Source organism: Stegostoma tigrinum, chromosome 4, assembly GCF_030684315.1.
Source record: "Stegostoma tigrinum isolate sSteTig4 chromosome 4, sSteTig4.hap1, whole genome shotgun sequence".
NCBI lineage: Eukaryota > Metazoa > Chordata > Chondrichthyes > Orectolobiformes > Stegostomatidae > Stegostoma > Stegostoma tigrinum.
The window spans coordinates 25,228,116-25,250,968 of record NC_081357.1 but is presented as its reverse complement, the minus strand read 5'-3'; the positions used below and the strand labels follow the sequence as shown (position 1 = coordinate 25,250,968).

The 22,853-nt window shown below is 39.1% G+C and overlaps 1 protein-coding gene across 1 annotated transcript in view; it reads left to right on the top strand.

Moving 5' to 3' along the window:
• The window catches only part of cdc40 (cell division cycle 40 homolog (S. cerevisiae)), a 122,642-nt gene that overhangs the window by 45,363 nt on the left and 54,426 nt on the right, over positions 1-22,853 (top strand). Inside the window, exons 4-8 of the mRNA XM_048530521.2 lie at positions 6,857-6,946; positions 11,307-11,446; positions 13,209-13,305; positions 17,243-17,382; positions 22,645-22,719. Coding sequence (XP_048386478.1) covers positions 6,857-6,946; positions 11,307-11,446; positions 13,209-13,305; positions 17,243-17,382; positions 22,645-22,719 — 542 coding nt within the window. The remainder of the gene's footprint in view (positions 1-6,856; positions 6,947-11,306; positions 11,447-13,208; positions 13,306-17,242; positions 17,383-22,644; positions 22,720-22,853) is intronic.

Here is a 22,853-nt window from a genome sequence, read left to right as displayed (position 1 = left end):
CCCTCATCCAAGTCGTTAATAAAAATTACAAACAGTAGAGGCCCAAGGACAGAGCCCTGTGGAACCCCACTCACCACTGACTTCCAGGCAGAATATTTTCCTTCTACTACCACTCGCTGTCTTCTGTTGGCCAGCCAATTCTGTATCCAGGCAGCTAAGTTCCCCTGTATCCCATTCCTCCTGACCTTCTGAATAAGCCTACCATGGGGAACCTTATCAAATGCCTTACTGAAGTCCATATACACCACATCCACAGCTCGACCCTCATCAACTTTTCTAGTCACATCCTCAAAAAACTCGATAAGGTTTGTGAGGCATGCCCTACCCCTCACAAAGCCGTGTTGACTGTATTTGATCAAGCCATGCTCTTCCAGATGGTCATAAATCCTGTCCCTCAGAATCCTTTCTAACACCTTGCAGACGACAGACGTGAGACTTACTGGTCTGTAATTGCCGGGGATTTCCCTATTTCCTTTATTGAAGAGAGGAATTACATTTGCCTCTCTCCAGTCCTCAGGTACGACTCCAGTGGAGAGCGAGGATGCAAAGATCTTCGCAAGTGGCGAAGCGATTGCATTTCTCGCTTCCCAAAGCAGCCGAGGACAAATCTGGTCCGGGCCTGGCGACTTGTCAATCTTAATGTTTGACAAAATTTTCAGCACAAGCTTTTTTTAAAGGCTTTAGCAAGCTGAGCTGCTGCCTTTAAAATTCTGTGTTATGCCTGCTCCAGTTCCTCTCACGTTGTGAATATATTTGCTGACAACTTTTTACCAAAACAGAGCTCGGTAGTTCACATTGCAGAAATAAGCTCTTGTATGGGTGGGTTAATGCTGTGTTGTCTCAATATTTATACCCTTTTCCCTTTTAACTACCTGTTACTTCCTGATGGATTTTTCACTGGGGTACCCATCATGATTCGGTTGATGTATTATCTTGATAACGAGTGTCAGTTGCAGTTTGACTGCAGGAACACTATATTTATGACTGATCTTGACTTTGTCTGACATTTGCACCTGCACATTTCAAACAGGGCTTGGTGACTAACAATCGGAAGTGAACATCCCAGAGCTAATTTGCCCCCAATCCCTTTCTATTTCAAACTCATTGTTGCAAATTCTAGTGTTCTTGCCATCACTCCCACTGAGTTCATTTAACTTGCATAAAAATGAAAACGCATGGGATTTGGGGTTATTTGCTGACATGGAAAGAAAACTGGTTGGCAGACAGGAAACAAAGAGCAAGGACAAAACTGGTCTTTTTCCAAGTGGCAGGCAGTGACTAGTGAGGTGCTGCAAAGATCAGTGCTTGGATCCTAGATAAATGACAGAAAGCTCAATTGGGAGGGTGAGCTGTGAGAAAGATGCAGAAATGCTTCAGTATAGTAGGGATTCTATGATTTGGCCAAATTGAGTAAGTAAGCAAATTCATAACAGATGAAGTAAACTGTGAATAAATGTGAGGTTATCCACTTTGCTACCAAAAACAGTAACGCAAATTATTACCTAATGGTGATAGATTGGAAATAGGGGAAGTACTACAAAGACCTGGGTATCTTTGAACATCACTTAGTGAAAGTAGGCATGCAGGTGGCTGTAAAGAAAGTAAGTGGTATGTTGGCTTTCGCAGTGTGAGGATTCAAGAATGGGGGTAGGAATATCTTGCTACTCAAAAGGATTGAAGGGAATGTGGAGAAAACAGGAAAGGGTACTGAGTTGGATAATCAGCTACGATCATATTGGCTGGCAGAGCATAGTCAAAGCACTGAATGGCCTACTCCTGCTCCAGTTTTCTATGTCACTTGACTCTAAATCTCAAACAGTGACCTTCCTGTTTTCTGCGTCTTAACTAACAGAATAAAGAGATTTTCTGGTATCCAGCATCTTTCTTGCAACTAAACTTCTGTCCATGCAACATTGTACAGCATTTAATGAAGGGACATTGCACTAGAAAAAAAGAGGAACGATTGAAACCGAAGTCCTTTAACCCACGTGTTAGCCTCAACTTAACACAGAAAGAACCTATTTTCACTCTTCAAATGGAGATATTTGTATTTGTCAATTATCCTATTTCTCTTTGCCATTTTCTTTGCTAGAGTTCCAGCTGTAACCTAGATCTCTGTTGCTGCTGACATATTAAAAGGCCAATTGTTCTACATTGGTTACACTAGCTATATTGTGTGTTTCTGTTGTAAATAGGGCTCTGAAGATCAGCTGTTTTCTGGTCTAGTTCAGTGGAACAGACTGGTACAGAAAGAATGATGCACATCTGAGTGCCCCCAAGACAAGTCAAAGTATTGATTTTCTATTCCCAGTTTTGACATGTCAAATGTTTTTGTTTCACAATGGCAATTTCCATTCATATACTAGCAATCTACAAAACAAAACAGCCTGCTCACTGCTTTCCAATTTTACGCATCTGTTAAAAACCATGTGGTTTAAATGAACTTGCCTGTCTGAGACCTTGTACATTGCTTTACGGCACTTGCTGCTGTACAGAGTTCTTCTGATCATCTTCATGATCCGAAATATTAACACACACTTTTCTCTCCCTCGCCCTCCTTCCCCTATCACCCCCCGCCCCATGCAAATGCTGCCAGACTTTCTGATCTTTCCAGAATTTTCTGCTTCTATATTGGGCCTATTGTTTGACGGATTCTCTTTACACTGCCTGATCTTTCTTCAGAATTTTTCAATTTCTTTCTCCGCAGTTGGCAATCTCTCTGAATTATATCATTACTTTAATATTAATCTGTTTCAATTTGTGGGTACCGTGTTGTATTGTGAACTTTTACCTCCTGGGAATTGGGCCAAGATTGCCCAAAAATGTTTCAGTTGGTAACTCACAGCCAGAAGAGAGGATACTTTCAGAAAATAAAACACAGAACTGTGAATGCTGGAAATCTGAAACAAAAACAAAGTGCTGGAGAAACTCATCAATTCTGGCAGTGTCCCAGGGCAGATGATAATTTATGATATTATCACTAAACTATTAATTTGGAAATCTGGGTTTGAATCCTAGTGTGCCAGTAGTGAAATTCAAATTCCACTAAAAATTTGGAATGAAGTGTTTAATGACACTTAATGACCATGACACCAGTCTTTGTTTTTATAAGAAAACATTGTCCTTCGTTAATGCCCTTGTGAGAAAATACTGCTGTCCTTACCTGTGCCTGCAGACTCACCACAATATGAAAACTAAACTGCTGTCTGGGCAATTAGAGATTGGCTGGCTGGCTGGCTGGCTGGCTGGCTGGCAGGCTGGCAGGCATTTACAGCCTGTGATATCCTCGTCCTGTGAATGAATAAACAAACAAAAAATCCATTGAGCAAAAAGACAAAGCCACTGCCCCGAGTTCATTGACCCTTGTCAAAACTTTCACATTGGGAATTATATTGTGTTTTCCTGCGTTCTTTTCAAACTCAGCCTTCTGAATTTCCCAAATTCCTATTAAATCTGATGGAAGAAATGTGTGCCTTGCTGGCCAGAAGTTTTATTTCAGCAAATGTTTATTGGCTGGGATGAATGGCAATTCATGTAAAAGATCTAAAATTTAGAAAAGCCATATTATGCATCAGCCTCATTCCATTATCCAAGACTAGGTTTGTTTGTATTGTTTTACATGTTTTGTACCTAACTCTTTGATTTACTTGACTCAAGAATTTGATCCACATTTTTTTTAATGTTCAAGTAACTAGGCCCTAAATTTGCTGCCAATCATTTCAAGCGCTAAGTAAAGTCTGTACATATTCCTGAGTTTAAAATTCAGTTAAAATTAGTGAACATCAAGGACAACCAGCATGCGGTACACCTGCAACAAAGTTGTAAGAAGTGTCCGTTTCTGAAGAGATTGCAGACAAGTTGGTGCAGTTTTTAATTTTTCATATGGGATCTGCATCCCCTCAGCGCCAGGGACCTAGATTTGATTCCAGCCTTGGCCAGCTGTGTGGGGTTTGCACACTCTCCCTGTGTCTGTGTGGGTTTCCTCTGGGTGCTCCAGTTTTCTCCCACAGTCCAAAGATGCGCAGGTTAGGTGGATTGGCTATGCTAAATTACCCATAGTTTCTAGGGTGGGAAATGCAGCGATAGGGGAGAGTTTTGGTCTGGGTGGGATGCTTTTCGGAAGTGTGGACTCAATGGGCCAAATAGCCTGCTTTTACACTGTAGGGACTCTGTGATCACCTGCATCTCTTGCATGTCCCTAATTGTCCTTCACCTGACTGATTTGCTAAGCCATTTCAGAGGCCAGATGAAGTTAATCACATTGCTGTCCCAGTTCAGTTGTAGGCCAGACCAGGTAACAGTGAGAGATTTGCTGCCTTAAAGTACTTTAGTGAACCAGCTGAGCTTCTATGATAATTGACAATGATTATATGGCCACCGGTAGGTTAGTCCTTAATTAGTTCATACCATCTGCATGGTGGGAGTGAACCGATGTGTTCAGAACTTCAGCCTGTGTCTCTGGATTACTAGTCTACTACATCAACATAATCTCCTGTATGTGGATTTTTGTCTGTTCCGAATAAGAATCAGTGGACCTGCTGAGGTCTTTCCAGCAATTTCTGATTATGGTTCTGATTTCCATCATCTACAGTTCTTTTGGTTTTTTTTATTTTTGGTTTCGGAAGTGTTTGTTGAAGTGTCTCATGAGGCTTGCGGCCAAAAGAATTCAGAGATGTGATATCGAAGAATATTAGGCTGTATAGATTAAAAACAAAACATTAGAGTTAACGAGTATTGGTGGTAGTGTTGTATTTACTGCTGGTCCCACGTGAATAACCGATATGTAGAAAATTTGGAATTGGAGATGGGGATCTTTGAAATTTGACAGTACTATTGTACAGAGGTAAAATTTCATAGTAAAAACATGTGGCTGACAACACTCAGATCAGTCAGCACCTAATGGAGAGAAAAACTGAGTGACAGTTTCAGCTCTGTGATCTTTTCGTCAGGACTGAGGAAAAAGTAGAGCAGTAAATGGATCAGAGATAATAGGAACTGCAGATGCTGGAGAATCCAAGATAACAAGATGTGGAGCTGGATGAACACAGCAGGCCAAGCAGCATCTCAGCAGCAGGAAAAGCTGCTTGACCTGCTGTGTTCATCCAACTCCACACTTTGTTATCCCGAACTGTAAATGTATTGAAGTTATTTTCTGTCTTTTTTCAATTTCCAACACCTGCAATGTTTTGCTTTTACTTTAAAATTTTCATCTTTGTTTTCAAATTCCTCTGAGGCCTTGCCCTTTCCTACCAAAAGCCTTCTTCAGCTTTATAAGCTTCAGAGATTTTTATCTTGGCCTCTTCCCCACCTCAACCCCCTCAGCCTGGTTTCAACTTTTGTAAATCCTTGATTTTAATCACACCATGTCAATGGCCATGCTTTCTATAACTCCCTCTCTGAACCCCTCGGACTTTCTACCCCTTTCTCTTCCTTATGTGGCTTGATGTCAAATCTTATTTTGTTTAATAACACTCCTGTGGAGCATTTTGAAATGTTCTACTCTGTCAAAGATTCTGTCTAAATGGAGGTTTTTGGGGTTTGATGAACAGCATGCAGGACCGTATGAACATATTAGCAAATATTTGCATTAACAGAATGGACAGGGAGAATGGTAGTGCAATTTAAGATGGACCAGTGTGAAATAATGCAGTTCAGAAGGGAAAGCAATGAATAGAAGTGAACACCTAGAAGTGAGATGGATGAATGTAGATCTAGAACTTCAAATAAAGAAATTATTGAAAGGCTATGTACAGATAGATGAAACCATCTTAAAAAATTGACCAACAGCACTTTCGGTTTTCTTGCTTTTCGTTCTTGAGCAATGCAAGCACGGTTGCATTCATTGCGTATCCTTAAATACCCTGAGATATAATAGAGGACCTCTAATGGGCATGTTGGGAATTTGAAGACTCTAAACTGAAATGATGCAAGATAGTTTCTGCAAGTCTGTCAGGATGGTATGATTTGAAGATGATTGTGTCCTACAAAGTTGTTGCTTTTGTTTGAGTCGAGATGAGGAAATGAGCCGTATATCTGTAGATTGCATATACTGCAGCGACAGTGTGTGTGGATATTGGGTGCAATGGCAGAGGCACCAAGTGAGAATAAAACTGAAGATGCTGGAGATCTGAACTGAACGGAACAAAACTGCTGTATGGTGTCACTTTCTTGAAAGGTATCGTGACTGTAGCTTTCCAAGCAGATAGTCATTAAAACAGAAGTCGCTGGAAAAACTCAGCAGGTCTCACAGCATCTGTGAAGAAAAATCAGAATTAATGTTTCAGCCCAAGTTGCCCTTCCTCAGAACTCTTTATTTACATTGAAATGCTATATACACAGTTGTTGTTGTTGTTGAAAGGTGATTAATCTGAAGCATTAATTTTGTGCCCACCTTCAAAATCCTGCCTTGTCTGTGATGTATTTCTGATGCTTTTGTTTTATTTCAATTAATGTTGTGATATCCACCTGTAATTTAAATGGGTAATCTGTTCTCATATGTGATTATAAATAAATTCTATTTTTTTGCAACAATTCAATGGTGGCAAAGATGCTCATAAAAACTATTCTCAACTGTATTCTGGCCAATTTTAATTGTGATTACTTGGCAATTGTTCTTCCTAGTAAATATACTATAGCTTGTTTTCCAAGACCTGCTGCATGACATGTCAGATGTGGCGATGGGCAGTACTTCTAGATGTTATTTGCGCAAATCTTACCTTCATTATTTCTTTTTCTGTAAGTACTTTGCAGTGCATCCTGAAAATGAATGAATGTTATTTCAAGAACATCAATTCCTTTTTCCTACTATATAAATCACTTCTTTTAAAATAATTTAAAATATTCATTCTAATTTTAGGTTATGCATTAGATCCAACTGTAGACCACAGTGAAGGAACAGGAGGCGGTACGTATATTGGTAGTGTGGAAGATGCTGAGAAGAATCAAGGTAAATGTTTTTCTATAAATGTACTTTGATAACAGACAGTTCATTTAGTTATATCACTGCAATGTCCCATAAATGTAATGGGAATATGTAGCTGACAAAATGCACTAGCTAGTGTTTAATTTTATTGTTCATTTTTCCATCCTGAAGCATGGTGCTCTTATATATTGTGTGTGTGTGTGTGTGTGTGTGTGTGTGTGTGTGTGTGTGTGTGTGTATATTGATTTACAAGTATTTGTGGTTCTTGTTTCCATCCCCTTCTTCACCTTGTTTTCTTACCTGGCTTTCTTTCTTTTCAGCATTGCATCGTATAAGGGAGTCAGTTACTTCCTTATGCCTTGTTTTAAGTACCCTTCATCCTCGTACTTACCATCACAGCTTTGCAATTGACTCAGTCCTGTTCTGTTCTTCAGTTCACACTAAAGCTCACTGATGACACCTTTGTCTCGCTTCTCTTTGTTTATTTCAGGGCTACTGGGAATTGTTGTGACTATAACAGAGGATGTAACTCAGCATAAGTTGTTTGTTTTAATTCATTCATGGGATGTGGGCAAAGCTGGGCAGGTATTTATGTGCATCCCTAGTTGCCCTTAGAAAGGTGGTGGTGAGCTGCCTTCTTGAACCACTGCAATCTACAAAATGGTTAAGCAGTAAGTTACAGGATTTTGACCCACCAACACTGATATATTTTCATATCAGATGGTGAGGAACTTGTACATGGGGATGTTCCCATGTAATTTCTGCCCTTGCCCTTCTAGATGGAATTGATTGTCGGTTTGGAAAGAGCCTTGGAGAATTTCTAGGTTGTAGGTGATTCACACTGCTGCTGCTGAGCACCAGTTGTGGAAAGGATGGATGTTTGTGAATGTGGTACCAATTGAGCGGGCTGCTTTGGCCTGGATGGTGTCAAGCTTCTTGACTGTTCATGCAGCTCGCTCATCCAGGCAAGTTGGGAGTATTACATCATACTTCTGACTTGTGCCTTTATAGATGATGGACAGGCTTTGTAGAGTCAGGAGGTACCTTACTCACTGAAGGATTCTTAGCCTGTGACCTGTTCTTGTCACCAGGCTATTTATGTCTAGTCCAGTTCAGTTTCTGATCAGTGATAACCCCCAGGATGTTCTTAGTGGGGAATTCGGTGATGGTAATGCCATTCAATTTCAGGGGACAATGGTTAAATTCTATTCTGTTGGAGAATGTTCTTGCTTTGCATTTGTGTGACATGAGTATTACTTACCACTTTTCTCCACAAGCCTGGATATTTGGGCAGCATGGTGGCTCAGTGGTCAGCACTGCTGCCTCACATTGCCGGGGGTCCAGGTTTGATTCCAGCCTTGGGCAATGATCTGCGTGGAGTTTGTATATTCTCCCCATGTCTGCATGCATTTCCCCTAGATGCTCTAGTTTCCTCCCGCAGTCCAAAGATGTGCAAGTTAGATGGATTGGCCATGCATGTCCATAGTGTCCAGGGGTGTGCAGAATAGGTGGATGATCCATGGGAAGTGCAGGGTCACAGGGAAGGCTAGGGGTGTCTGGGTGGTATACTGTTTAGAGGGTCGGTATGGACCCAATGGGCTGAATGGCCTGTCCCACATGATAGAGATTCTGTGATGAGATCTTGCTGCATTTGGACATGGACTGATTCATTATCTGAGGAGTCAGACATAGCGCTGAACATTGTGAAATCGTTAGCAAACATTCCTACTTCTGACCATATGATGGAGGAAAGGTCATTGGTGTAACAGCAGAAGATGACTGGGCCTAGGACACTTTCCTGGAGCTGAGCTGACTGACCTCCAATAACCACAACCATCTTCCTTTCTGCCAGATAAGTCTCCAACCAAAAACCAGAAATTAAATGTGGTCCTTCCTTATTTTTACAGTTTTAAAGACTCAAGGCACAGAATTTAGAAATGCCTGGGACCCATTTTTTGGGTTCCATAGATACCCTAAGATGCCTGTGTACGCTTCAGGAAAAGTTGTATGCCAGCAACATGATTGAATATTTTGAGAAGGCAGTAATTGGGCTCATGAGGCTAGTGCATTTGGTGTGGGTCATGTGGATTAAAGCAAGACATTTGTCATAGTTCTAAATGGCAGACTGTTCGCAAAAGCAAAAGGTTTATGAATCCAAGACGAAGAGCTGAGTTGGACCCAAAATTAGCACCAAAGCAAAAAATGATAAGTTTTAGTGAGTGTCAGAGATAGTAAGAACTGCTGATGCTGGAGTTGGGGATTACACAGTGCAGAGCTGGAGGAACACAGAAGGCCAGGCAACATCAGAGGAACAGGAAAGCTGACATTTCAGGTCGGGAAACGTCAGTTTCCCTGTTCCTCTGGTGTTGCCTGGCCTGGTGTCTTCCTCCAGCTCCGCACTGTGTTATCTTTTAGTGAGTGTTGTTTTTCTGTTGAGAAGGCTGTCTCCACAGGGCTCAGTGCTAGGTCTCTTGCTCTTTCTGGTATATATCAGTGATTTGTTTTTGAATGCCACCCTGCAGAAGAACGTTTATTAATCACCTTGTGTGGCATTATCATATTAAACGGGCAGACTTAAAGCAGATTGAGCAGCACAAAACTGGGTATCCACGAGATCATCGTAAGCAGAATTCTACTCCCAACATAACCTAATGGCACAGTATGTCTTGCACTTCACCATTACCATCAAGCCCAGGGATCAACCGCATTGGTTTACTAATAACCTTTAACAAAGGAAATCTGCTGTCTTTACCTGATCTGGCCTACATGTGACTTCAGATCCACAGCCATGTGGTTGGCTCTGATCTATGTGGTTGATTACAATCTTTTGCGCATGTGCTATTCAACAGTGGTTAACAAACATAAAGACATCACAAAGTTGGCATGCATCACATTGAAAATTAATTGGGCAGTTGCCAAAACCATCTTCAATAGTTTTATAAAAGCCACCGCAAGCTGGGTGGTGCAGAGGTGTTACACATAGGCATTTTACATCTGAAACCTGGGTCAAATCCAGCCAGCCTCTACAAATCCAATTAAATTGACAGTCTTATTCAGATATGTATGGCTCATGCAGGAAATGAAAAAAGTACAATTTATGCTGCTGCAGTAAATCCTAGGTTGGAACTGAGGCATTTAGTTAGGCTAAGAATATACTGTAACTGAGATGGGAGTGGTAGATGTTGCTATTGAATGCTTGACGTGGACAACGTTGTGAACCCGTAACTGTTGAATACAATTTAATCTTCTTAACATTATTATTGGAGAAACCAAGTAATTTCTAAAATTGAAGTGTACTCCTAAATGGCCATCTGCAGCTGGCACAGCACTTAAACATGTTTCAATGCCAAACAGTTGTTTTAAAATTAACTGTAGTATCTAATTTTTATATTTATGGGGGAGTATTCCAATTTCTACTTGAGTAGAATTTTAGCAGATACCTGATCATCGCTTTTGAAACATTAACTTGATCTACCAAAGAAAATCTGTTGAGTTTATGCTGTCGTTGATAAACCAGATTGCTGTGGAAATGGAATTAATCCAGTTTGCAAGTGGCAAGATAACTAGTGCATAAGTAACAGAAATTAAAACCAGGACATAGCTAGCTTATGCCCCAAATAGCTTACTTGGAGGCCTCTGTTTTCTTGTGTCGGTGCATTTCAGATCTCAAAAGACTGGCACAATTCAAGAAATGAAACACCAGTCAGGAATTATTTGTATTCTGATTTATTTATTTTTGTGTAATATAGCAAGGTTTTTGTAACAGATGCCAATGATTCTAAAATGTGTAATTAATGTCCCATTGCTCTACGAACATTCCTTAAGCTTGATACGAATTGTTTAAATGAAACGTTGATGTCATATCTTTTAACTGTAGTTTATTTATTGTCAGGCAGGGGGCACTCAGTACTGTATTGCAAACTCAATGTAACAAACATTTTAAAATCATTTCTGCTGTTTAGTACTGTTTTGAAGAAATCAGTGAAACAAGTGTGGAAGTACTTTACTTCCAGGCATCTCTCTGAAATACATGTACTAAGTTGATGATCTTCTTGCTGAGCGGATCCAACAGCACCTTCTACATGCCAGCTGAAAATGGTTATTATACGTGTGAATCTAGTTCTATCTCTCTCAACTTAAAGTCAGTTATTCTAATGGGATGCAGTGGCTTGCAGTGATGAAATGATGTTCAGTTTTTATTTGCTTTGGTTTGCTAATGTTATTCCGATTTAATCCTTAACGTGGTACTTGCATAACAATAAATTTGAAATATTGCTGAATGTCATATATAATTTTGAAAAAGCCCATGTTGGTTAATGTGGATTTACAATGTCTAGTTTGGTATTTGCTAACTTGTCTTTATTATTCATTTAAACTCATGCAGGGCTTACAGTATTTGAATCTGGTAAAAAGAAAACCGAAAAACGAAAGAAATTAAAAGAACCTGACCCAGCAAACATTGACGGTTTTCAGGGCCCTTGGGCAAAGTATGTGGATGAAAAGGATGTGGCCAAACCTTCAGAGGTTAGTTGATCTACCTATTTTAGCATTTGCAAAGAAGGAAAAATTTGCACAACTTGGTCCATTTGATCTCTGTCAACTATCAATGATGACGCTGAAAACAACTGCCTTCGGAAGGCTGGAAAATTTAAGGACACATTTTGAAATGAGACTGTCTTACTAAATAACATTAATTGGCAACTTTATGTATAAAGCTGAGAGTCAGGTCCACACTGAATATTGCTAGTGGTATAACTTCACATTCTGCACATCATATTCTGGAATTAATTTAACAAGGCAATATTAAAATTTTTTTTTCAGAGGTATTTGATGTCTTTGCAGTTACCTGTATACCACTTCATTGCTGGAAGAAGTGGACATGTGTTCTGCTGGTCTTGATTTGACCATTAGAGGGGGTATTAGGCAGTGATTAAGATCCTCCTCTTTGAGTAGTTCTCTCTGACCCATGGTGAAATGTATAATCACAAAATGAAAATGTACTCTGGAAGAATTCTGAAAACCAATCTCATCTATGTGATTGTGCTGTAGTATTGTTTTCAAAAATGTGATAATCACCTCCACTGAAGACAGATGTTCTTCTAAATTTTTAAGTACCTGCCTGCTTACTGATAGGCACTCTAACTTTTGCTGCAGAGATGATGTCAAAAGCTATTATGCAGTCTGTGGCAAACATTGTCCCTGCCGTACTCAAAAATAAGTAACCTATGAAAAGAAATGTGAATGTTTCTGATAAAATGGCATGTGAAATTTTATTTTGCAGAGCATTGTAAGTGGAAACTTGCTAAACATTTTACTTACAAAACTGTAAAAGTGCTTTTTAAAATAGATGTTGTTGTAGATGTAATGGATTATTAGGACCTGTCTCTGTGCTTGAATGTGCCCAACTTCTATTTACAGTGCATCATGTATTCCAGTTTATATGTGCATTCCTGACTTCAAATGTATAACACTGCTTAATATCGACATTACTGATGATGGTGGGTAGCATATGGGTACCTGTTACCTTTTCGAGGGCGACGAGGATTGGACAAAAAATACTGCCCCAGCCAGCAAAGCTGACATCCCATGAATGTCTTTTTAAAACTGGCTAATAAAACAAATACACTAAGAAAACATGCAGAAGTGACATCAGTTGGGAAACAAATATTTTGTAATGAGGCTCCTTTAATGGCTTGATTCATATACTCTTGATAGAAATACCATTCCCCACCTAACTGTAAAATAGTATAACTTCAGTTGGTCTTTCTTAACTACCCAAGGTTTTAGGAAAAAATATAGTAGTCTCTTTTCAATGCCAAACATTTTACGGTTTTAACATACCTATGAGGCAAATAATATGTTGCCTCAGAAAACATGTGAATACAAAATCATGCTATTTTCTCTCCCTACTGAGATAGGGATCTGAAGATCATTTGACCTTTCCCTTTAAACAAAATGACATGCAATGTTAATTACTACTTTTCACTGGCATCTGAAGACAATAATAAATGAATCATAGCTATTGAAAGATCACTGCAGAAAATTCGTGATATACTTAAAAACTAATTTTTTTAAAAATTGCAAAATAATAATGCCAATCGTAAATTGCTTGAGCTTTCAGCAAGCAGCTTGTATGTCATCTTGTGCCCTAAATTAGATTATTGCCTTGTAAATGTTCCTGTCACAGATTTAACTGATGTAACTAAGTAGATTGTCAGTGGAGTTCACATTTTCATCTATTACTGTAATCCTTTTGTAATATGGGAAAATTTGGTTATTTCTGCAGGAAGAACAAAAAGAACTTAATGAGATTATAGCCAAACGACAAAAGAAAGGCAAACAAGAAGATGAGAAGCCTGCAGAGGAGAAAACAATCCTACACCGTAATGCATATAGTTTGTTTGTCTATACTTATGTGGAGGGGGTTACAATTGTGGTAGTTAGGGGTTGAGGGCATGGGAGAGGAACTGATTGATGTTTTCGTATTATTTCTTGATATCAACTATTTGATTGTGGTGTAGCTTAAAGTAATTTGTTTATCTCTGGAACAAAATACTTTTAACTAACTCTTTTGTCATTCAAATCCCTTAATGCCCTCTTTCTTTATTAATCTTTCCTGTTCCCAGATCCCCTATTGTCTCAATTTCTACATCCAAAATTTACTTTTTAACTATGTAACTTAGACATGTAGTGAGTGCTGTTCGTGAATAGAATAGTCTAGCAGAATTCTCCAACAGCAGCTTATCTTCATAGATCACCTTTAACACACTTTTTAATATACAAAGAGCTTTGGATACAATTTGTCATTGAACCACATAAGATATTAGGGCAGGTAACCGAAATAGTAATTAGAGTGTTAAATGAGAAATAGGAAAGATGCAAGGACTCCTTGGCAGAACCTGGAACAGACAATATGGACAGAAAGAGAAGTCGTTCCAGAGTTTCCGTAGCTACAACTGGATGAATAAAAATGAAAGCTGTGAACTTATTGATCAACTCTCCTACTTTTAAGTCTAAATCATTTATATAAACAACAAAAAGCAAGGGCCCCAACACTGACCCCTGTGGGACACCACTGCGTGGACTTCCAGTCAGTAAAACACCTCTGAGCCATCAACTTCAGCTTTGTGCCACTCAACCGATTGTGAATCCAGTTTGCCAAATTTCTTTCGGTCCCATACACTCTTTCCTTTGCTATCAGTCACCCATGTGTGACCTTGTCAAGAGCCTCGCTGAAGTCCAAATGACTATAACAAAAAGCATTCCCCACATCCACAACCTGGTCACCTCTTCGAAAAATTCAGTCAAGTTGGTCAGACATGACCTCCCCTTCACAAAACCACCTGACTGTTATTGATAAATCCTGGCCTGTCCAAATGCAAATTAATTCTGTCCCTCAGAATTGCTTCCAGTAGTTTCTCCCACTAAGGTTAGAGTGACTGCTGTTAGATTCCTGGATTATCCCTTGCTCCAACCTTGATTAAAGTTACCACATTGGCTGACCTCTTCTGTCGCCAGGGAGGAATTGAAAATTATTGTTAGCGCCCCTGCTATTTCCTTCCTTAGCTCACTCAACAACCTGGGATACATTTCACCTTGCCAAACCACTCAAAACCTCTTCCCTGCCTAAGTTAATTTCTTGAATTGTTTTACAGACATTACAGATTTCTATACCCATGTCCTGCCTCTCACTTGTACATTTAGAACCCTACTACTTCTGTGGGCTCCACCCACAAATCACTACCATAGCCCTCAGTAGGCCCTGCTTTTTCCCTTGTTATTCTCTTGCCCTGAGTGTACTTGCAAAATAACTTAAGATTTTCCTTTATTTTTCCTTTCATACCCTCTTAGCCCTCCTAATGTCTCTTTTGAGTACCTTCTCGCACATTCTAGTCATGTAGAGCTTCCACTGTTTTGAGCTCTCAATATCTGCTATAAGCTCCCCTTTCTCTCTAAACACTCCTTGGACTAAGAGCAGAGACTTTTAGGCAATTCTCTCTCAGAATACTGAGATACAGTCAAGGAGGAAATATGGAGAGTACAGAGCGTAATGTTCCAATAACAATTAAGTGTGGGACCACTAAACACTGAGAATGTTCATATCTGTATTGTTGGTAGCAATGTGCGCTACAATCTGTCTGTTTGCTCTATCCTTTCAGAATGTCTTGCAACCTCTGTGACATCCCTGACCCTAGCACCAAGGAGGCAATGTACAATCCTGGAGTCCCTCATGCAGTTGCAGGAATGCCTGTCTGTTCCACTTGCAGTTGAATCCCATACCACACTAGCCCTGCTGTTATTTTCTTCCCCTCTTGTTCAGCAGACCCACTGATGGTACCACCAAGTTGGCTGTCACTGCTTTCCTGTGCTCAGTCAGTACCCTGAATAATATTCAAAATCGTATATCTATTAGAGGGTTGGACGGGCTGCACTACATGTTTCCCTGTACTCTCCATGGTGGTCACCCATGCCCTTTCTGCCAGTTTAATCTGTTTGGCCACCTCACAAATGCTCTACAGTAAATTTAAATGTTCTTGGACTCCTGCAGTACCTGAGTGATAGATATACCTACAGTACTGTTGGGGAGAGAGTTCACCTACTGTGCTCCTGGAGAGGATGTAGTAGGGTTTTGATGCAACTACAATGAAGGAATGGCAATGAAGTTTTGAAGCTGGGATAGGGTAATAGAAAGTTGTAAAGGATATTGATTATTATAAATGATGTTGTCTGTCCTGATAACTAATAATATTTCCTTAATTTATTTTACTCCTTTTATAATTATTTTAATTTATCTTTCATTTTTCCTCCTCATTTTGTACTTTATACTGCTGGCTCACTTAGCCATTCAGTTCTGAATGGGGGGATATAGCATTCATACCTGTTTGTACGATGTTTCACTTTGCTGCATCTATGATTGAGGGAACAGCTACACTGATGCAATTCACCATTGGCATTATTATGTAAATAATAATGTGGCTACCACTGGCTTCTCTTGGCTTGGGAGCTTAAATCATGGAACTACCCTGATTTGAATATAGTCAAACTAATGTGAAACCATAAAAATGCAGTTCATAAACAATATAATCTCAATTCTAAATTAGCATGACTTCTGGCTTTCTGTATTTGAAGTTAGCTTATCAAGAGCATAAGAAATTTTAGTTAACTTGTTACATACTTTTAAATGCCTGGTTTAAGATTACTGAGGCAATACCTTTGGGGATTTCTGGAAACTTAACAAGTACTGGCTGCTGTTTTATTTTAAACTTTGGTTATGTTAGACAACTACCCCTGGTAGATTTTTCCGAAAGCGTTGTCTGGAGATTAATGTCAGGTTGTGCTTAATAGTGAGGGATGTTAGTGATGGAGATGAAATTTTTAATTTCAGACTCAGAGTATCAACATTAGAGACTTGCAGGTCACCAATACCGCAGTGGGTACAGCATTGAGCTTTCTATTCCTCAACAACATTAATCATCTACTAACCTAGAAAGCTCTTAATGCATTAGTGTGAGGTTTTTTTCTGCATTCCTATGCTTGCTGCCCTGTGGCCTCTGAGTAAGAGTAGGAATAGTTTTGCACTTCCAAGTACATATGACACTGTAGATTGGATAGAGTCATTTCACACAAGGTCCCTATAATCATACATTCATTTCATCAATTTGGCTGGATTCCAAACAAAGTCATAGAGGTAAAAGGCCAAAGTCTGACCAATTTTCCTGAGGTTTGTGTTTTAACCTGTTAGTGTTTTAATTTTGTCTTACTATGCCTTTAAAAGTGATTTTATAATAGTTAGTATCTGGGGTTGTATTATAATTAGCTTACAGAAACTGAATTAAATTTATATTTAGTGAGGATGCAGTTATTTTATGAAAATCTGCAGACTGGAATAGAAAATAACCTATCTAATTGAAATACAATACAGCTTTTTTTTTTAAAGAAATCTATATGATGCAGATAGCCTATATCCTAGCATTACATAGCATTGGCTCAGCATCAGCTTTGCATTCATGTACTGAATCATGCTTGAGTTCCACATTTTAAATTAACAGAGTAACTTGCTACAGGTGCTTTTTGTTTGCATGTCAGAATTGAAATTCCAGTTTTTACAATCATATATCAATTTGATTTAAGTGATTTTTTTTTTCAGAACAACCCATCCGATGTTTTATTCAGCATTGTATATTTCCTAAGCACATATTTTACCTTTTAAGAGTATTTTGCCTCGCCTTGTATTCAAAAAGAGTATATCTTAACTTTCTGATAAACTTGTGATTGATCAATGGTTAAAACATTGACAAGGTTAGTGCCATCTTTTTATAGTCAAAGATATGTATGACTACCAAGGAAGGTCGTATCTTCACATTCCTCAAGATCTTGGAGTCAACTTACGATCTAATCAACCACCTGAGAAATGTTACCTTCCCAAGAAACAGCTACATGTATGGACTGGACATACAAAGGTACTATTTCAAATTAGCATGTTACGCTTTTTTTTATACGTGCAGAAAACATACAATTGCATGTGTAGTGGTTCTTATGGGATTCACTTCAAATACTTTAATTTAGATTTTCCAGAAATACAATTGGTAGTATTTGGATGAAGGCAGGAAGTGGATGGTGACTCACTAGTTTCCCATTGCATTTCCATTGGGTAGAAGTAGCCAAAATGGCTGACAGTTTTTGTTTTAGATATTGTTTTAGAGATGTACATTTGACGTGGGTGTATAGGATTTACCTGGTTTTACTTGTAATTATCTTGGGCTTGAGTAACCGTTGCCATCCTTTTGTGGGCACTCCATGCCAGGGTGATCAGTGGCTTGGATTGTCTGCATTAGGCAAAAAGCCACCATTTCTACAGGCATGGCCAAACCTAGATGTCAGTAATGGTGGGGACCGGATATATAGAGATGGTGGCATAGTGGTAAAGACATGGGACTAACAATCCAGATACCCAGACTAATGCTGTAAGGATGTGAGTTCAAATCCCATCACTGCAGCTATTCAATTAATCTGGAATGTAAGGGTGGTCTCGGGTACCATTTTAAAAAAAATACAATTTACAATAGGCAACATAAGGATATTAGTATGTGAGATTGCAGATCCACAATAATGTGGTTGACTCTTAATTGCTGTCTGAAATGGTTTAGCAAGTTGCTTAGTTCGATTCAGGGCAACTGGGAATGAGCAACAAATGCTGACCTTACCAGCAACACACACATCCAGTATGAAGTAATGAATTCCTAAAAAAAACAGCAAAATTGCAGAACTGCTATCTCTGATCTACTTGCAAGGCTATCTGCAGCTTCTGTGCAGCATTGACATTAATGTACAACTGTAACCTAAAACTGGGTCAATCCCTTCAGGCTTATTGCAAAGCTAATTTGTACTGAGAGACCCTCTACCTTTACTCTATGATTTAATGTCCACACAATCATCTCTCTTATCCTGATGCAACAAAATAAGGGTTCTTATTTACAGGCATGCCTGTACTTTGTGTTTTGTTCTCTTGATTTTCGTTCGCCAGTTTTAACGCATTCTTACTCAGCTAAGAGATTCTCTTCTGGGTCTCACTGAAGTTTTTTAGACAATTCATTGTGACATTTTCTTTTAATTGATCACTTAAATTTGTTTTATTTGTTATTTTTGTAATGCCAATCGCCTGTATTGATGGCCTGTGTTTCCACTTATAGGCATGTGAATCAGCTCAGTTACATCACAATGAAATCTAAACTGCACCATTATTATCCTGCTGATTTTACAGTTTAGCATTTATGTATGAAATTCATGAGGCATGATTTTACTGCTAAATTTGAAACTGTTAATTTACTTTTGAAGTACAGCAGTTCATCGTTTACTTGATAAGAAATAAAGAACTTGCATTTACATAGTACTTTTCACTGCCCTAGGATATCCCAGCATGCTTTATAGACAATGAATTATAATCTTTGCTGCAATGTAGGGAAGTGCAGCATAGAATTTTCACATATCAAGGGCTCACATTTATACAACCAAATAAGCAACCAAAACATTAGGCTCTGAGATGTTGGTTATTGCCCAGAGCACAGGAGAAATTCTCTAATACTTTATTGAATACAATCATGGAATACAATTTTTAAGTATCCATTGAAGAGGGCAGAAAAGGTTTCCATGCTGTCCCAACCAAAATTCAGCTCTTCCAGTCGTTCAGGGTACCTGTTGTATTCAGTTGTCAGTTATGATTATCTACCCAGATATTTGGAATAGGGCTTGAATCAGAAAGTATTACTGTTGAGCCAAGGATGGCAAATCATAATTACTTATTTGGAGATGGAAGAATGTTTAAAGTAAAATGTGAAGTAATGGTGAGTGCCGAGTGATGTTTGAGATACTTTTAAAACTATTTATTTTTCTGATTTTGTGTTTTGCTGTTTTTGCTTTTCTGAAGGTAACAACTTTTTTATGTCTCTCTGCCTGTATTCCTAGCACTGTATGCCTTTTACCAAAATAAATCTATGCAGTAAATATTGATGACCTCTAGGACATTATCACTGAGCTTGATCTATTCTTCCCACTACTTCCGACAGAGTTCATTTGATAGCAGTTACAAATGACACATTTGGCTGAACTTCCTTGCTCGACGGCTGTTGTGTGTCCTCACCAATGATGTGACTGAGATAACTTAATTTAGTGTAGAACAGGGATAAAACGTGGGGCTGTCTGTGCAGTTCAGTGTTGCACATCATAATGGTGTATTAACTCAGTCTCAATGGAAGGTTTTTTACATTGCCTATCACAGTAAACTTTACAAAATGTACGTTTCAGTTGATATTATTCACCGATTTTATTTGTCACAATGTTGTCCTACTTCCAAAATACATTGATGAACAGAAGTACAGTTTATATATATATATAAAATATATGGGTATCCGTGTCGGAACATCAAGCAAATGTTCTGATTTGAACCAACTCCTGCAATTACAGTGCACTCCACTTGACGTGTCAGTAGCATTCTTAACCACAGAAGGTTGGATTGCTGTAGTAGAGATTGAGAAGGGACCATTTGTTTTGTTAAGCTTCCTCTGAAAACAGAAAAAGGTTTCATTAAAAATACACAATTTTTTGCCATTTTCAAAGTTACCGATTTTGGTCGTAGCTATTCACCCTCGCTGTCAACAAAGTAATTAGTCAGATCGTTATCCTCTACCGCGGCACATTGCCAAACATTAATTTTCTGATTAGCTAAAAAATTGGCTTTGGATCTATTTATAGCTAAACACACTATTTATTTTGTTATTAGGCATGCCTTCAGTGTTATATATAATTGTAAACTTTTTGTTTGGAAATCATGTCTATCTAAGCTGATACTTGCCATCTGTGCTGAGCAATGATGTCCAATGTGAGGCGACTTGATGTTTTATTAGTAAGAAGAGGGAAACAAAATGCGTGAGATGCAATGGGTTCTCTTTTCTTTTCTGGAGTGTGGAAGAACTAGTTAGTATAAAAAGTGTGATCGAGAAAATAGAAGAGGCAGCACATTTGAAGCCTGTTTCCTTGATGTAAGAAATCAATGTATGTCATAGCCACAATTCACTTGTAGCCTGAGAAATGAGACAAATAAAATACTGGGTCTTCCTGACATCCCATCACTACTGCTATTAACGCTGTGGTAGGCAGGACATTCACCACTGGGGGAGAACAATGTACAAACCGAGGCAGGGGTTAGGAGTGGGAATGGAGTCTCATTTGAAGGTACCTATTTCCTGTAGAAATTGGGAGTCTGTGCTGCTGAGGGCTGGGAAATAAAAAGTTTTTAATACATCCTTACTGTGCCTGCCAAATGTCATGTGCAGTCTCAGGAGCATGGCCTCACATGCAGACGATTTATTCATGTTCAGAGTGGCCTGCCTAGTTAAATTTGTTAAATCAAAGCTGATTTCCTTGATGAACATTTACATCAAGTAGTTTAACTTTACAAGCAAATGTTGGTATCGTTCTGTCTAGGAGAGATAATTGACGTGCAGCATACAGTCCATTTAGGTGATGTATCTTCATTAGGGGCACCTTTTAATTTTGGCTGTTCTTGAGAGGCAGGTTCTGCCGTGGGGTGCCCTAAAGAAAGCTGCCCATGTTTTTGGCAATGGCACCTTTTATCCAAGATACTGGAGCCTCTGGTTGTCATGATACTACATGTGACCCAACAGGATCATAGAATTCCTTTGGTGTGGAAGCAGGCCTTTTGGCCCATCAAGTCCACACCGACCCTCCAAAGAGCATCCCACCCAGGCCCACCCCCTACCTTAGACACAATGGGCAATTTAGCATAGCCAGTCCACCTAACCTGCACACCTTTAAACTGTGGGCGGAAACCGGAGACCCAGAGGAAACCCATGCAGATACGGGGACAAAGTGCAAACTCCACCCAGACAGTCGCCCAAGGCAGGAATCAAATCTGGGTCCCTGGCGCTTTAGGCAGCAGTGCTAACCACTGAGCTATCCTGCTGCCCTTACGCTATAATTTTCCATTTTCACCAGCTAGTGATTCCCAGCTGCAATACGTAGTGTTTAGGCCTTCAAATCATGTTTGCACACAATGTTGAAGTGGAACCTTGTAGTCTTCTGACTCCAGTTTCCTCACGATTAGAACATCCTCAGCAATGTGACTGTGTTTAATTCTACAGACTTCGTGAAGCTGAAGCTGAAGTTAGGGGGGAAGGTGTGAGACAAGAGGGAAAGTGAAGACAATGTTGTACCCAATATCTTTCTCTTGTCTGTTATTAACACTGTTTGAGCTTTTTATTTGTCCTTGCCTACTATCCATAACCTCCTTGTTTTCCGACCCCTTTCATATTTCTCTCAGTTCAGCATAAATACCATTTATCCTACCAGCTAACAGTTCTGATGAATCGTCACTGGACTCAAATTGTTAACTGTGCTGTCTTCTGACAAATGCTGTCAGACCTGCTGAGTTTCTCCAGCAACTTTTGTTTTTATTTGAGCACAATTTGCTAACTACTTCCAGTGTGGTCTTATTTAGTGTAATCATGGGCAGAGGTGGAGCACCTTGTCTCATGACCACACTTTGCTTGAAACCTGTATCCTAACACCAGTTCTGCAAAGACTATCATCTTGGTGCTTCATTTAGTATTGAAATTTTACAGAAGTTTTCATGCATTGTATTAGTCAATATTTCCATACACTTTCAAAAAGATAGCGAAGACAGAAGGCAAATGCCAGAGAATTAAATATCTGGTTCAGACCATGAGAGGACTTTGTTACATTCTTGTGTTCTGCTTTCACATATAATGTGGATCAACATGAAAGGTTGAGAATCCACTTTAAAAAAAAAAGCCACTATATGTGAGACAGTATCAGAAGTAAATGCAGACTAGTAGTTATCCTCCTGATGCCCGTATCATCATTAGTACAGACATGCTGTCAAATTTAGTCACTGTATGTGACATTAAGAAGGTTTCTGTGCACAGCCTACCACCGCTTCTTAAGAGCAGTTAGGGATGGTAGTAAATGTTGGCAAAGTCAAATTCCATATCCTATGAATGATTTCTTTAAAGCATTTACTGTATATGGGACATCCCAGACATTATGCTGAAGACTTGTATGTTAATGGAAATTTGTCCACTTAAGTCCTGTCTGTAAAAAGCAGAAAGAATCTAATCCTGACGAAAATTTTTCTTTTAGTTTGATATTAGTTACTGAAATGATTTCCAATTTTTTTAATGTTTCAGGGCGTCAGTGCTATTCGATTGTTTCCAACTTCTGGTCACTTGCTTTTGTCCTGTTCCATGGACTGTAAAATCAAGGTAAAGATTTACTGCACTACTTCACAGTTTGTCATGTCATTTATCCAGGATGTAATAGGTTAGAGGTAGAAACTTGAGAGCCATTGCAGCAAAGCAATTTAATTGATGGATTCAGAAATCATCCCAAAAATTGA